This window comes from Ochotona princeps, chromosome 7 (genome assembly GCF_030435755.1).
Source record: "Ochotona princeps isolate mOchPri1 chromosome 7, mOchPri1.hap1, whole genome shotgun sequence".
Lineage (NCBI taxonomy): Eukaryota > Metazoa > Chordata > Mammalia > Lagomorpha > Ochotonidae > Ochotona > Ochotona princeps.
In genome coordinates this window covers 84,034,369-84,051,869 of record NC_080838.1, presented here as the reverse complement: position 1 = coordinate 84,051,869, position 17,501 = coordinate 84,034,369, and the positions used below count along the sequence as shown (strand labels likewise).

General features: G+C 47.0%; 1 protein-coding gene across 1 annotated transcript in view; it reads left to right on the top strand.

Annotated features, from left to right (window-relative positions):
• MCPH1 (microcephalin 1) overlaps window positions 1–17,501 on the top strand; it is a 190,547-nt gene that overhangs the window by 42,162 nt on the left and 130,884 nt on the right. The window contains exon 9 of the mRNA XM_058666665.1: window positions 6,859–6,962. Coding sequence (XP_058522648.1) covers window positions 6,859–6,962 — 104 coding nt within the window. The remainder of the gene's footprint in view (window positions 1–6,858; window positions 6,963–17,501) is intronic.

The window sequence follows — 17,501 nt, the reverse complement described above, 5'->3', positions numbered from 1 at the left end:
TCTCCTCGCTCTGCATGATGAAATGTCATACGTGCACGTGTGTTGTGAGCTTAGCTATCCAGCCATCAGAATCTTTATCTCAGAGGGTTGTCACCAATTGCTGAATGTCAGTGTTGGTTAGTCATTGGTCTGCCACTTCTAACATCTCTTACTGGAGACAAATTTCAAAGACGTCTACTAAACACTTATGTAGGCAGCCAGAGGAAGTGGCCAACAAGAAGGCCCATGTGCTGCGGCCCTGCCCTCTTGACATAGGGTTGACTGCCTATAACTTGCCTGAGGTTAACTGGACGCAGGTTACTGTCAACTGGGGTGAGTGTCAGGATCCAGGGTCCTGGGATCCCTGTGGATCCCAGCTAAAGCCTATAGATTTGTGTGCCCCATTAAGCCAAACCATTTTTTTTAGTCTTAATTCGGCTAGTGAAAGACTGTTTCAGATGTACATTCCGCTGATTACCAAGTAGATGATGTAATCATTGAGGTCATCTGTTCTTGTGTTGAGCTGAAGGGTTTGTGTTAATTTTTCAGGAGCCTGGTCACTGAGAACCTCTGGAGTATGGTGAGGTAACTTGTACTTTAGGAGACAGACAGTTCATGGGAAAACGAAAGATGTTTATTTTGGTACCAGTAAATTTCAAGTCTTTGGGGTAGATTTTGCATCAAAGTTCATTTGCCTTTAACTTTTTATACATCCCGTGCATGCATGGATTTTACAGATTTTGTGAAGTGCTCATTCGGTCCATGCTGAAGCGTTTTAAGCTATGTTCCAAGCTTTTACAACCCGATGGTGTTTTCGCGTAGCTTGGACATTGATGGAAGTGACAGGGAACTGTGCCTGTGCTGACTCATTGGTCGGTGGCCACTGCCTGCAGCTGATGGGGAGGGTTCCAGGGTGCCCATGGCTTTGAAAAGTGTCTGGTGTGTGTCAAGATGCCATTTACTTTGGTTCCAAACGAGGCCGAAGTGCTATAATAAGTGTAAAGGACATGCTTTATATATTTTCTTTTTTTTTCTTTTATTGTATTGTTGTTGACAATCTTTACATAGTTAATTGTGGTTAAAAAAATAGTTCAGGGGGTATAGGGAAGTGGGTAATACTATTATGTCCATATTGTTTCCATCATGTATCTGAGGTAAAGGGGGATATTGAGGGAGAAGCCCCACCTGGTTTCCCACCCACCCCAAGTCCCGGATGTGGGGCATGCTTTGAGATATTTGCTCAAGTGGTTTTAATAGTTCTTCAGTTATGAATCGCTGCCAGTTTTACTCGATGAGGTCGTTCACTGATTGCTATGGTCCATCATAAAGTCTCTGTTTGCCCCATATTTGGCTGCCAACATATAGCTGAGATGAATGATTGACTTGCTCTGTCTTCTGTCTTTTCTTGGTTAGAGTTCTGAGTCCAGCAGTTCGATTGGGGAGATCTCCAAAGAAACCTTGAGGTATTCCCAGACCAGATTCTTGTATGTTCTAGCAAGCACAGGGCCCGGCACAGTCCATCACCCCGATCAGCTGGTGGTTGCAATTGCTGGGTTGGTTCTGTTTTCAGTCCCGAGTTGCACTGGAACCAATGGGTGTTGCAGTCCAGTCTGGTTCTGCCCAGCACGTACTCGACCCTTACATCAACCAGTGGGAGCTGCAGCCTAGTCTGGGCGACCCACAATAACCCCCACCAGGCCCGCCCCCTACCCTGGTTTGCCAGTATGTTTAGCAGAAGACCAGTCTGTCCCCCATCCCATTTAGCTCTTGTACTTGTCAATGGGTATTAAAGCTTAATTCCATCTAACCAACTCAACCATCCAGCCCTCACGGATGTTGTTGAGTGCCTCTCTGTCTAACCACCCCAGCCCCCATCCTAGTTTTCATGCCCTCCCACGGGACTAGTGACCCAGGAAGGGGGAACCCACTATTTCCCTCCCAGGTCTCTCTCAGTCCCGGTTTATGCACTCTTTAGGTGGTTCTGTGATTTGACTTGACAGAATTAGCCCCCAGTGCCAGCTTCTGCCAGCTGATGCTGCGGCCAAGCCCCAACATCCCTCACCTTCTCTAATTTATGCTTGCACCCACAGGAATAATCAGCCCAGCCTGGCTTTTCCCTGATCTAGTTCACATGCTGCGCACAGGTGTTGCAGCCTTGCTTAGCCTGGTCTGTCCTCATCCCAGCTCACACTCTCCAGTGGGAGTAGCTGTCCGGCGAGGGGACCAGCCCCTTAATCCCCCCGCCAGCTCTGCCCCTCCCTTCCTGGATCTCACGTGTGCTGGTTGGGTGCTGCAGTCAAATCCAGTACAGGCAACCTCACCCTAGCGTTCCATAGTGTGCACTGGTTTTGTCGCGACCAGTCTCGGCCTGATCCACACGCTGTTCTGGTGTTCGGATTTGCCAGTGGATGACATGAACTGATTGAGCCTGGTCTGCCCCTGACCCATGCCAAATGTGTGCCAGTGGGAAACTTTCCATGGCCTATTCTGGGCTGTTTCCTATCATGCTTCTTGCGTTTACCTGCAGGGACTGTGTCCTACCAGAGGAGTTGCCCAGGCTCCTCCATCAGAACCCCTCCCAGTGCCAGATTTTGCGCATACCAGGGGGTCCTTGAGCCAGCCCTACTCAGTTCACCTCCTGTCCTAGCAGGAACAGTGGCTTAACCTGGCTGGCTGGCTTTCACCCCATTCTGGTTCTTGTTGGATGTTTCAGCCCAGCCATGGCTCGTCCATACCCACATACAGCTCACATATGGCTCAGCCTAGTCAGTCCCACATCTACCCTGGTTCTCCATGACACCAGTTGGTGTTGGGGTCTGAACTGGCCTGGTGCATCCAATCCCAGCCCACACTAGTGCCTCGGATGACTGCAACTGTTTTCTAGATAGAACACAGCCCCCATTCCAGCACACGTGCCCCTTGGTGGGAACCTCAACCCTGTTAGGGTGTCCAACTAGGGGAACTTGTATTTCCACAGGGTTGGGCCCACACAACCCTCTAGAGTACCCCCAGACCAAGTTCTCTCGCGTGCTGGATACAGTCTTGACCCTGCCAGATGTGACCACTCCCCAACTCCACCAAACAGTTGGGTAATGGTACCCATCACTGCCAAAGAGGCCCCCATCCATAGCATTGGTGTGGGCTGGTGTGTGACGATCAGTGATGTTCTAGGCAAACAGGCCATTTCTGTGTTCCGAATTGGGTTGGTGTATCTGACTAACTGTAATTGTCTCCTGGGTACTTCCCTCCAAACCACCAGGTCTCAGTCCCCACGCATGCCTAAAACTTCCATGACCCTGTCACTGGGAATCACCCAAGATTCACTACTCACCTACACTAAAATTGGACTTAGTCATGGGTGAGCCCAGGCAGCAAACATATCTTAAAAAATCCCAAAGCAGGCCGCCGGGTGGCCAGCAGGCAAAGCCTGGCACCACATGGTGCACTGGCCGCCCTGGGGGAGGCCGAGGACTCGTTCACTGCCTTGCGGCAGTGTCTTTGGCATGAGCCCCCAGCATTGGGTCCGACCCATCAGGGGCACCCCCCACAGCCGCCACACTGTGAGGACCGGCACTTGCCCCCAAACCCAAGGCCCGAACCTATATATTTTCTAATTCATAATCCTAAAGCATAAAATTTTGTGCTGATAATCTGTCTGGACTGCAACACTATGAGATAACTTGGAAATCCTGATGTTTTGATCCATTCTCACTGAAATTATCAAAAGGCAGTGTCATCAAAATGGGGTCCATGAACAATGCTTTCTGTACTTCATATGAACTAAGCCCATTACCATGTGACCTTTGGATAATTTTATTTGATAGCCAATGTTTTATGGATTATGAATACCTCAAGAAGGAGTATGCATTAGGGTAAGAATATTTACTGTACTTTTGGGCAATTTGAAGAAACTTTGAGTTACTGGAAGGAGTATTCTCCATCGTTGTTCCCATAGCCCTTGCTACCAGGGGAGCGGCGTCCGAACTCCCTGGTGAGGACTTGGAAAGCTCTTTGCCATTTATTCATTTCTCATTAAGCAGATGCTTACTGTGCATGTGCTGTGTGTGAGGTACTCAGGCAAACAAAAGGGGGTGTTCCTCACAGCCTTGTCCCTCCCCTAGAGGTTCCTAAGCAATTAGGGGCAAACAATGAAGGTGATGCAGACGACACCCAACGGGAAAATTACATACTATTAAAACTTGCTTAATTTATTATGTGTGGTTATTCAGCCTAATTTTCTATAGCAAAGGCCATAGTTTATTATCCTTACAATGATAGAAGCATGCGTATCTATTGAAGGTCATTAAATTTTGCTTTCTTTGTTTTTAACAGATGAGTGTGATTGTCTCGTGTCAGGTGTTTTCTGTTTTGAAGATTTATATATTTGAAAAGTAGAGGTGCAGACAGAGCTTCCTTTCACTAGTCATTCCCCAAATGGCTGCAGTGGCGCAAGCGGGGCCAGCTAAACCAGGAGCCAGAATTTCATCCAGTCTTCCCGTGTAGGTAGCAGGGACCAAGCCCTTGGGCCGTTCTCCACTGCTTTCCCAGGCACAGGAGCGTGAAACTGGTTCAGAAATGGAAGCTCCAGGACTGGAACTGGCTCTCAGATGAGATCCTGACGTTGCTGGCAGCACCCTAATGTGCTGTGCCACAACACTAGCCCACTTGGGGTCTGTGAAAAACGTGTCTGTATCCTACTAGTGTGTAGGGTGTTGTTTTCAGGTATATTTTAAAGTTCTGTCTTCAGATTTTACATTGTAGCTTATTCTTAATTTATTTCTCAGGTTTAAGGAATTGAGTTAATAGTAAAATGTATGCATGTTAGACTTGATATTTTGGGGAAGCTTTGCTGATGTGATGAAGCTATTATTTCATTTAATAAAAGGTGTAATTATTTAAAAGGCAGAGTTAGGGCTCGGCGGCGTGGCCTAGTGGTTAAGGTCCTCGCCTTGATCCCATATGGCCGCTGGTTCTAATCCCAGCAGCTCCACTTCCTCTCTATCTCCTCCTCTCAGTACATCTGACTTTGTAATAAAAATAAAAAAATAAATAAATCTTAAAAAAAAAAAAGGCCATATTAAAAAAAAAAAAAAAAAGGCAGAGTTAGAGAGATCCAGCCACATGGCTTAACTGGGCGGGGCTGGGCCAGATCGAAGGCAGTGCCAGGAGCTTCATTCTTTCACGTGGCTATGAGGCCTGAAATATCAGATAGTCCTCTATTGCTGACCCAGGCACATTGCACGAAGCCATACAAAGCTGGAGCAGCTCGGTCTCAAACCAGTGCCCGTGTGGGATGTCTGTCTCGCAGGTAGAAATTTAACCTGCTGTGCCACAACGCTGGCCTTCGGAAGGGTTACCAGTGTTTTGCATTTTTATTTGACAATCAGAGGATGACCTCACATCTGTTGGTTCACTCCCCGAGCGCCTACTTTAGCTGGGGCAGGGCCAGACTAAAGGCCGCAGCTAGGACTAATCTGGCCTTTGATGTAAATGACAGGCACCTGAGTGTTTGAAACATCACGTCTGTATCTTAGGTGCACAGTCTGCCCAGATTGGAAGCTGAGCTTGGGCTGATGGTAGCTGCTCTGACATCTAAACCATTGTGCCAAATGCTTGCCCCCTTCAGAAGTCTTTAAAGCCCCAAGTGTTCAATTCTTGCAGATTGTCCTGTGCCAATGCTTTTAAACTGCATTGTCATTACCAGTATTGTTAACGATATGATTGGAAGTAACAGACTTTGCTTGGAGATCGATGTTGGAAAGCAGAGCTTTTTAGACACTGTGGTGTTATGGGCAAAGCATGGAGGGGTGCCAGGTGTCTCCTTCAGGTTCTCAACTTGCATAGCTTACTCAGCTTAGGACTCTACCGCACTGTTGTCCTCCAGTGAATATTAACTAATTCCTTTTAGTCTTTGGCTTTAAAAATGGCAAGTCTTTCTTATGATAGACGGCTAGGAGTACTCACATTTTTAAGAAATCTATGAGAAAATTAATACATAACTGATACCTTGAGTAAAATTGCCAGACTTGGAACATAATGTCAACTGTGTCATACCCTTTTGCATGGCTGCTCGCTCACCTGCTGCTGTCCGGGTGTCTCAGTCTCCCTAAACGAGCTTATTGTGATGGGAGGAGCGTCTGGGACTGATTGAGAAGGAGAGGCGAGAGCGAGGTGGTGTGGGGTCAGTATGACTGCTCTCCAGTTTTCGTGGGATCCTGTCATGGGACTTAGAGCAGATGGTTGGCTTGTGGGTTGGAACCTGATCTTAAAATATATTTTAGGCCAGGTTACAAATAATTCTGAGTCAAGAAAATATTTCCATTTTTTTTTCCTTTTTTCCCTTTTGGTTAAATCAGCTTGCCCAAACTTCCTGTTCTCTGATTTCTGTAACCAATATTTATGATAGGGTTTAATGTTAAATGTTTAAGGACTGTGGTGTCATTTTTGCTTGGTAATGTATGTGTTTTCATCAGCATTTTGTGTTGGGTTGTAGCTAGGATGAGTTCTGCACGTCCTTTGGGTGGTAGGCCAGATTGCCCTTCCGATTGGGCAGTGAGGCGGGGGGTGTGGAGTGTGCCACGTAGCTAGGCATTGTTTGTGGTTGTGGCGGGGCCTCCCGGCTGCTGCCAGTGCATCGTGTACGGGCACGTTTTTGTTGCATCATCAGATTGGCAGGCAAAATTGTTCCTAAACATTGAGCTAAATGAGCTAGTTGGGATACTGAAGTGTAGACCTGGAAGTTTTGAGTAGATCTCAGAGTTCAGGAGGGATACCTGTGCTTTTCCTTTTGCCATCATGCATAGTTAAATTTTGTGTTTAGTAGTTTTGTTCATGTTCAGGTCATGCAATACTCTAACCTTGAATTCACTTGGGTTTCAGGTGTCAACAATGGGCCAACAAGACACAATCCCTCATCGTGTGTAGGCTCTGAGCTCCTCATCAGACCTCAGGAGGAGTTGAAGACAAGTGGCAAAAGCAAGAAGGTCAGTGTGGAAACATGTTAGCCTTTTAAAAGCTGCTACACACAGAGTGTGTGACTCTGAGCCAAGGAAACCAAATAGCCTCCCCTGTTTGTGCTTAACTTTAAAAATTGGTTATGGGTGAAGTTGGAAAACTCGGAATAGAAAACTCGTTGGCTGTTGCAGTCAGGACCTGGTTGCTGCTAACAGAATGCACTCATGTTGCTTCTCCAGTGCAGTTTCTGGCTTCTAAATCCCTGCTGTGTCTCACACTGAGAATGGTGGTTGTGTCAGTGTTTGTTGCCATTTTGTAATTGAATAAATATTTACTAGGTAGGAAGTGAAGTATCAACAAGGTCAGACCTCCAGCCACCAAGTGAAAGCTTTCTGTATTAACGCTTGGGGGCACACTTTCCTTTGTGGTTTCGGCTTTAAAACTTAGCCCTTTCTCTAAACAGCAATGAAAATTCTCTTGTCCCAGGGTATGCTCACATGAATAACGTAGCAACGATTTAGGATGTTTTTGGTTCTCCAACATTTGCTCCATTGTTTAAATTCAAAATTTACCATTACTATCTTGTGTCTCGTTTTCATGAAGCCATGTAGTGGGACCTGGGTCCCACTGAAAGATGCTGAGATAAAATTAGTGCTAATCACTTCTCGGCCTTTCGGCTAAGATCAAGTGTAAAACTAGTGCTAAGGATCAAGAAGTGGAAGGAACAACAATTTCTGTAAACGGACATCAGGCTTGAAACGAGAGCTGAGCAGGGCTGGCACAGCCTGGGCGGGAGCTGCAGGGCCTTCACTCGAGCGCTCACGGTTAGTTACAGAGTGCCGGAGCATCTGCTGTCCTTGTAGAAACATGCTAGGTGTCTTTCTGGGGCTTTCTGTTGTGTCTTAGCGGAAATGAAGCACAGACTGGAAAGCAGCCAAGCTAAAGCCTACAGGGAGAGAAATGGTCTAGGCCCACAGCACATTAGTGTGAGCAACTCCGGCAGGCTGACCGGGCTGTGCGCTCTCGAGAACTCTGTTGATGCCTGCAGCCGAGCTCCTGCTTCGTTGCCCTGTTTGCAGTCTGGCGTGTTGCCGTGTGGCTCCTTCTTTGGGTAGGAAGGATAAAGGCCTGTGGGATGAGCAGAGATGCTCTGCTCAGCGTGTGTCTCTGCTCGCTCCGTGACTGCCTGTCCACAGCGCTGCCTAAGACCCTCCCGTTTGCCATTCTCGAGTGTCTGCTTGCTGCCCTCTGTGGGTTTCTTCTTGACAGAGTGGAGATGTCTGATGTATCTCTGTTATTCAGAAATTGTTCCCTGCTAATGTGCCTGGGAGGGCAGTAGAAGACGACCCGAGTGGCTGGACTCCACACCAGTGTTGGAACGCTGGATCAAGTTTCAAGATCCTGGCTTCGGCTGACCCATCCCCGCCTGTCGTAGCAGATTGAGGATTCTCTCCCTACCTCCCACTTTCTCTCTCTCCTCCCCCATTCTTCATTTCATTCCTTCCCCTTTCCCCTATAACTATACCTTTCAAATAAGTAAATAAATGTGTTTTTGTTTTTGTTTTTTAAAGCATGAAATTTTACTTCTTCATTGGTTCACAGTGGGAATTATGTGTCTGACAGCGACCTGCCTGGGGGTAGCCCTGGGCTTCCTGGGTGGGGTGGCAATGCTGTGGATCAAGTGATCGGTGTAACACACGAAAGGCTGTGCTGCCGTGCTTATGCATATTAGCACAAAGCAGCTCAGAGAGGCAAGGACAGGATGTACACATACCTTCACGTATCTCCCTTGCTTGCTTCTTAAAGAGATGGCTTGCTGAGTACGCAGACTCCCTGGGCCTACAGGAAGCCTCCTGCCAACAGGGAGGAAGCTCTCCAGCAGGAGTGGGTCATCTCATTAGGTGTAGTGTCTTGCCAGCAGAGGGCATGAGACCTGGAGTTCACTCCTACCCCTGCCTTGCTTCCTGGTGTGTCTTACACTCGTCCACCATACAGTCTAGAGAATCCAGCACTCTCCAGGGTAGAGTCTATCAGCCAGGTTGCACTTGAAATTGCCTGGAATAAAAATAAGTAAGACACACTGATCCCTGGCCCACATCCCACACTTCCTAAACTCCTTAACTTGGAGTAGACCCTGGCCAATAGGACTTTAAAAGCAAAATAAACTTACAGAGGTGATTCTGATGTGCAGCAAAGGTGATCATCCACTGCTTTAGGGATTGAAGTGTAATTTTTTGTTTGTTTTAAGATTTATTTTTTATTCCATAGTCAAATATACAGAGAGGAGGAGAGACAGAGAGGAAGACCTTCTGTCCATTGATTCACTCCGCAAGTGACCGCAATGGCCAGTGCTGTGCTGATCCAAAACCAGGAACCAGGAACCTCCTCCAGGTCTCCATGCAGGTGCAGGATCCCAAGGCTTTGGGCCGTCCTTGACTGCTTTCCCAGGCCACAAGCAGGGAGCTAGATGGGAAGTGGAGCTGTCGGGATTAAAACTGGTGCCCTTATGGGATCCCAGCGTGTTCAGGGTGAGGACTTCACCCGCTAGGCCACCACACTGGGCCCTAAAGTATAATGTTAACGAATAGTTTATCCTGGAAGAAATGTTTGTTTCCCCAAACTCCTCATAAACATTTATTTCATTTATTTCATTTAAGACTTTAAAAGTGAAAATAAAAATCCAGATTTGTTTGCTTACAGATTCAGTATTTTAAAAGGACATGGGGGAAAAAGGTTTATTTTTCTCTGAAAGGCAGAGTTACAGAGAGAATTGGAGACAGAAAGCGAGGGATACTCTGCTGGTTCACTCTCCAAATTACCACCACAGCTAAAGCCAAGCTGGTCTGACACCAGGAGCCAGGAGCTTCTTCAGGTCTCCCAAATGGGTGCCGGGGCCCAAGGATGAGAGCCGTCCTCTGCTGCTGTCCAGGCCACAAGAAGGGGGCTGGATCGCAAATGGAGCAGCTGGGACATGAACTGGCACCCGTGTGAGGTACAGGTGCCACAGGGAGTGGCTTTGGTTAGCTACACCACCCACCGACCCCAAAAGCAAAAATGTACAGAACAATAGAGAGAGGTCATGGCTTAGCACTTCAGAAGATGAAAGATGAATTATACCTGATTGTTAAAACACAATCTTAGATCACAGAGCAGAAAAGCAGCAAAGCTTCCTGATACTTGGGGATCTGTTTAATGTGGAGATAAGAGGCGTTCACGTGGACATCTTATGTGCACGCAAACACTAAATTCTCCAGTATTGAAAACCCATGGAGGATTAGGATTCACTTGGTGAGTTAAAGGGGTTTGACCTATAACTTACATAGACAGTTTTGGCTCTGTTAATACGGCTGATGGTTGTTTTGCTCATCTTCTTAGCAAATGGCTCTTTCTGTTTCAATTTGTACTGTTTTGCCTTCAAATCCAATTATTTTTGCTGTGACTTTCACCTTTTCGCATTTGTGTCTCACAGTAAGTCCCTGTGATTCATTGCTAGATCATTCTTATGAGACGTTCTGATTGTTTCTAAGTACCTGATGTTGTCAGTGTCCTTTCAACACTGTTTTTGCTGCATCTCGTGAGCATTGATAGTTTTGTTTTTATTGTCATTTCTTTAAAAAAAAAAAAGGTTTTTTTCAGTGCCACATGGGTCATGCAGCAACAGAATTTTCTATAAGAAGGTTTTTGATTTTCCTTTCCATCACTTTAGCAGTGCATTGGTCGTTCTGTAGCATGTTGTTTAACTTCAGGTTGATGTGAATTTTCTGTTTTTCTCCCTGTTGTGGACTGTGTTTCCTGGCCCTGTATTTAAGGGGATGTGTACTAGAAGTGTAGCAGAGACTGACATGTCTAGATGTGAAGACACAGTGCAGTATACATCTCCAGATCCAGACCAAAGAAGGACTCCTAGTGAAACTGTGGAAAATATCCGACAGTAGGATGCTGGACTCTCTGCCACGGTCCATGCGTGCAGTGTCGGGAAGCACTCGAATAGCAGAATGATGGACGTATGTCTACTCATGAAGCACTACCCGTTGTAATACTAGAGGGGAGATCCCGAGCCCATGAAACTGTATCATAAAATAATAATAATTCAAAAAAATGGAACCACTAAAAAAAAAAGACCAAACACAGCATTGGTGTTGAGGATTGTATGATCACTTCAATCATTCCCTTTTCTCCTTGAGTCAGCAGGTTGTATAAAAGGTTCCTGGGATGAATATTTCTTGAGAATAGAGTAATAGGACATCACACCATTAAGAAAATGAATTCTTTCTTTATTTGAGCGGCAGGGAGGTAACGAAAGCTCCTGTCTACTGTTCACAGCCTCTGGAGTAGGGCCAGGATTTCAGACCCCACGTCATGTTGGTTTGAGCCATCACTGCTTTTCTCCAGATCTAAATTAGTGGAAAACCGGAGTTTCCAAAGCTGGGAATGAAATGTGAATATTCCATGGTCAGATGCTGGCGTCTGAAGTGGCACCCTAGACACTAGGTTAAATGGCTACCGCAAGAGAAGATGTTTTAGGAGATTCATTTGTCGATTGGAAGGCAGAGTGACAAGAAGACAGACAGATTGTACCTGCTGGTCCACTCCCCAGATGCCCTCCGTGGCCAGGCTAGCCTTGAGTCCTGCAGTTCTGTAAACCAGAGGGAAAGAGGAATCAGCCATCTTAGAAGTTGTTGTAAGTACACATTAAAAGATCTAGTGAGTAGCCAACTCGCGCAAGAATCAGGCCTGGGATCATCTCAGACGAAGTTTCTTTGGAGATCCCTCCAACTGAACTGCTGATCTTAGAACCCCAACCATGAAGAAGAGACTGTTAGCCAGTGGACTCTGAATAGGGTTCGTTGCGATTGGAACTGAGATATTGGCAGCAATCCAGAACTGATGAACAATCAAAACTGTATGAGCAGGACCCTCAGAGCGTGCCTCCCGTTGGGGATCTGGGATGGGTGGGAGGTTGGGTGGGGCTTTTCCCTTTGTTTTTTTCCCTGACCCCAGATACAGGGTAAAATGATATTGATGTGGAAACAATGGTATTACCCACTTTCACCCTGTAGCCCTTGACACTTTGTTCCCTAATCAACTAAGTAAGATTTAAAAAAAAAAAAAAAGATCTAGTGAGGCTCCAGTTACTTCTGTAAGTAGGTCACTGGTTAGGAAAGGAAACTTCAAAAATTTCATGGAAATGGAATTAAAAGATCAATCTAAACACTTGTTATTTGAAAGGAGGGAAAGGGAAAGAAGGAAGAAGAGAGAAATCTTCATCCTTTGATTGCCTTCTCAGATACCTGCAGCAGTAAGAATGGGGCCAGGCTAAAGGCAGGAGTCTGAACTCCGTCCGGGTCTCCCACATGGGTGGCAGGGCCCCAAAGTATACCTGGGCCATCTTCAGCTGCATTAGCAGTGAGCTGGATTGGAACTGGCATTCTGATCTGAGACTTGTAGTTCAACCCACCATGCCTTAACCCTCACCCCATAAACTCTTCTCTAAGTGTGGATTCCAGCCATTTGGTACATCCCTAGAGAACTGAGACTCCTGGGATTTATACATTATTTTCCTAAGAAAAATGTGTGTCCTTTAAAGATTTTTCATTTTAAGGATTAGGTAAGAAGTCCTTCCAAGACAAATGAAAACTGTGCAGTGGCTACCCTGTTGCCCTCTTTCATGAGAGGAGTAAGAAGGGCCGTTGCTGAGTTCAAGAAGGGCTCTCTGGTTGTTGTTGTGTTTGCTTGTTTTGGCTAAAGTTTTGGCTAATTCCCTCAAAGACCAGAGCCAAGAAGCAGAAGTTACCATTCTTTGAGTGTCCCTACAAGAGGTTGACACAGCGTTTGTCCTGACAATACTGTTTGCAGCTTTCTGTAGCCCTGGCTCTGGTTGTTCACTGATGAAGCCACATCTCATCCCAGCTTGCAATTTTGAAGAAATGCCCTGATCTTGATCCCAGTGACAGTCCTGCCCTGGTCTGCAGCTGTCAGGAGCACAGCAGAGAGTTCACTCCATTGTATCATTTCAGCTGGACCAGTTAAAGTGCCAGGGCATTGCTTTATGTTTCTGTTGATAACTGTGGTCCTCTTAAATTAAGGAATCACCAAGACTAATTATTTTCTCAAAATCTGAGCTAGTCTCCCACTGTAGGCTTCATCTTCAGTGTTGTCTCACTGCTTCTTAAAACAAGATATCCATCTAGAAACTTGCGTTGTCCTCATAAGCTTCCTGTGAAGCGTCTGGTGTCAGCAGTTCTCTGTCTGAGCCTCTCTGTCCATTTGGTGTGCTCGTTCTTGCTTGTTCAGCTAGTGTGTTTTGAGCACTGCTGTTTATCTAGTGGGGTTCATGTCGTTTAACTGGTGAAATCTTTGAGACTGATAGTATCTTTATCTGTGCCATGCACAAGGAAGCACAGACGAAGCACAGACATGGATCGTTCAGTAACATGTTCAGTACGATAGAACCAAGAAGCAACAGTCATTTGAAACATTTGTAGAATTTAAACATTCTGTCTGGTCTAGAGTTTCATATTCCATTTTTTAAAGGTTTATTTTTCTTGCAAAGTCAGATGTACAGAGAGGAGGAGAAGATCCTCTGTCCATTGATTCACTCCCCAAGTGACAGCAATGGCCACTGCTGAGCCGATCTGAGCTTCCTCCGGGTCTCTCACATAGGTGCAGGATCCCAAGGCTTTGGGCCGTCCTCAACTGCTTTCCCAGGTCACAAGCAGGGAGCTGGATGGGAAGCGGGGCCGCTGGCATCAGAATTGGCTCCCCAAGCCTGATGCGTTCAAGGAGAGGAATTTAGCTGCTAGGCCACTGCACCAGGCTCTCATATTCCATTTTTAAAAGAAGTATACTGAAAGAAGTTTGAAAGAAGTATACTGAATTTGGTCCTTCACATCACTGTAGGCCCCCAAGCTTATGCAAGCCCTCTGTGAACATCTCTGCTCTGACCCAAGCTCATCCTCCCATAGAAGAATCTGGATTGACAGCTATGTTTCTGAAATGAGACTTTAAAACTTAGGCGCTGGCCTAGGCCATGGCTCAATTACCAAATCCTCGTCTTTGCAGCACCTGCGTCCACATGGGTGCTGGTCCACATCCTGACTGTTCTGCTTCCCATCCAGTTCCCTGTGCATGGTCAGGGAGAGCAGTGGAGGACGGCCCAAGCCCTTGGGCCCTTTCACTTACGTGGGAGGCCCCGAGGTCTGGCTTCAGATCTGCTCAGCTCTGGCTGTTGCTGCCATTTGGGGAGTGAACCATCAGATGGAGGATCTTTCTCTGTCTCTCATTCTCTGTCAATCTGATCTGCCTTTCCAAAAAAAAGTAAATAAATGAATCTTAAAAGAACAAAGAGAAGAAAACTTAGGCACTTATGAAAATGTACCCAGTTGAGAGCAAATGCTAAAAAAGCTTCTTGAAAGATTTATTTAATTTTTATTGGAAAGTCAGATATACAGAGAGGAGGAAAGAGATAGGAAGAGCTTCCATGTGCTGATTCACTCTGTTAAGCAGCCACAATGGCCAGAGCTGAGCTGATCCAAAACCAGGAGCCAGGAGTCTCTTCCAGGTCTCCCATGCAGGTGCAGGGTCCTAAGGCTTTGGGCTGTTCTTGACTGCTTTCCCAGGCCAGAAGCAGGGAGCTGGATGGGAAGTGGAGCCACTGGGATTAGAACCAGTGCCCTTATGGGATCCTGGCAAATGCAAGGTGAGGACTTTAGCCACTAGACTACCACACTGGGCTCTCAAATGCTAAAAATTTTGCTGAGGACAATAATCAATATTTAGAACAGCAAACAGGAATAGAATACACAGAAGAATTTGGACAAAACTAGCATTGATCCTACATTGCCCTTTTTTGGATTCTGTGTCTGGTAACACAGAAAATAGGTAAAAACTTGTGATAACATTTTATATTTCTCCCTCTGAAAAGACATTTGAGGAGAAACTTTAAAATACACATAGAAAGCGTTTTATTTATATATATATTTTCACATAAAAACTGCATGGATTTCAAGTGGAGGCTGGGACTGAGAACTTCCTCCCAAGCTGTCACAGCAGCTCTGAGCAGGGCTCAGCTTGAGACACTGATGACAAAGTGTCTTTAGGAGCAGGCCCAACCCAAGCACCATGAGCCCTGCTACCGACCACAAGAACAAGCACGCCAAATCGATGGTGAAGCTCGGACCGGAAACTGCTGACATCAGAGACTCCTCCCAGGGTGTTTGTGAGGACAGTGCCGCCAAGTTTCTAAAATGTGAATGAAGGTCATGTCCATGTGTTGACGGCCCTTTGTTTTACAGCTGTCCATCAAAGTGAACTGTGTCTCTGCCTGTCCCTGTTCCTCCCCAAGGATTGCTAGGTGCCTTCAGTGACAACAGATAGTCCCAACTATGTCTCTGCCTGGGTTTATTGGCCACCATCACGCCTGGGCACAGGACGAGGAGGGCAGGGAGCTGGTCTTAGAGGATGAGTGCTCATCCTGCTGGTTGGAGTCTGTGTTGTGGATGTGCGGTCTGTGCCCTGCTTCCCATCAGCAGGTAAGGCTGTGCGTGTTCCAGGCCCCGAAAGCCCCTGGGGCCTTGCTGCCGCCTTGCTGGGCCTTGCTGGGGCCTTGCTGGGGCCTTGCTGGGGCCTTGCTGCCGCCTTGCTGCCGCCTTGCTGGGGCCTTGCTGGGCCGCTTTGCTGGGCCGCCTTGCTGGGGCCTTGCTGGGGCCTTGCTGGGGCCTTGCTGGGCCTTGCTGCCGCCTTGCTGCTGCCTTGCTGGGGCCTTGCTGCCGCCTTGCTGGGCCTTGCTGGGGCCTTGCTGGGGCCTTGCTGCCGCCTTGCTGCCGCCTTGCTGGGGCCTTGCTGCTGCCTTGCTGCCGCCTTGCTGCCGCCTTGCTGGGGCCTTGCTGGGCCTTGCTGCCGCCTTGCTGGGGCCTTGCTGGGGCCTTGCTGGGCCTTGCTGGGGCCTTGCTGGGGCCTCCCCTGTGGTGTTTTCATCACCTTTAACATCATCAGAACCATGGGCCTTTAGGAGTCTGGAGCCGTGTGCGCACAGCTGTTGTTTGCTCAGCTCCCTGTCCCCCCAGAGTGAGTTTTCTATGCCTCAGGTGCATGGAGATGCTGGAAAGAAAACATTTACAGAGAGTGCCAGCTCTGTCTGTACTGTGAGAGAGCCAGTGGGAACTGCAACTAACTGGAGTCTGACTTCCACGAGGGAGAAGTGCTGTGTTGGAAAAGACACAAAAGTGTCCTGGTGCTATGGCCAGGAGGAGAGAAAGCTGCCAGACAGGTGCAGCCTGGGATGGCCAGCTGTGGGCTCGTAAGAAGAAATGGGTGGATGTTGAAGCCTTCTTGAAGAAGGAAAATGGGCAAGTCAAGCCACGCTTTGGTTACAGTAGGTTATTTCGCAAGCTGTTTGCCCTCCCAAGAAGCAGGTCGTGGAATGAGAAGTTCGCTAGGATAACCAAGTCACTAATATTTTGTCGAAATGGGTTTACAGTTTTCAGTAATTCTAGGATTTGGGCTGTCGCCATTAGATAATACATTTGACTGGAGATGTATACTCTTGTGGTTTTGATTTTAAATTTAGCCTTCCAGTTGAGATTGCCAAATGCCAGGTGATATTTATTTTTCTTGGAAACAGTGTGAGCTTGTTGTTGTTACACACTTAGGGGAATTGCAACACTTTCTTGAGAACAACACCCCTCACAATCGCCCATTTAAATAATTTTCCTTGTGGGGATCTGCTATGTGCTGTGAGATAGGCCCCTTCAGGTGGCCTCACTTGACTAATGTGCCCTTGACAGCCATTTAGTGATCCAAAATCCATTGCAGAATTGTCTCTTGGCAAAGCACCCAGACCTAGCTATGGGAGGGCGAGCTTGTTGTGACAGGTGTGGGGTCAGCTGGCAGATAGCTGCGCCCGAGAAGCCGTTGAACAACCAGCCGCCTCGCCCTGCGTCAGGTGCGTTCAGCTCCCATTAGTATATTATTTCTTTTTTTGTTACTTATTGGGGAAAATAGGTTTACAGAAAATGGTAAATGGAGTCCCAAGTTAAGTAAGTTTTCTGTATTTAGTACAGAATGCTGGATTCTGTATCTGTTATAAAGTGTATGGTTCCGACGTCATCACACCTGCTTGGGCTGGAGGTGGTGGGCGTGAGAGAAGTCGGGGTGGATCCTCTGGTGCCCTTGGTGGTCGTCTTGGCCCGCTGCGGCCAGCGGTAGTGCAGACTAACCACTGCGAGAGAGCCATGAAAGAGGGCCTCTCTAAGACCTGCAGCTCCCTTGCTTCTGGCCAAGGAGACGTGTGCAGACCCACTTCAATAGATTCAGCTGCTGGTCTCATGTGTATGTGTGTTTCTCTCCTTGTGGTATATTGATAAATTTATTTGAAAGTAAAACAGGAGAGCCTTTATCTCCTGGTTCACTCTTCAAATATCTGCAATAGTCAGGGCGGGGCCAGGCAAAACCAGTGTGTCCATCCATGTCTTCCGCACCTGCTGCCTCACAGACATTAATAGGAACTGCTGCTGGTTTTTGAGGTGATGCTTATTAAACACATTATTTGAAGCATGTTAACTAAATGA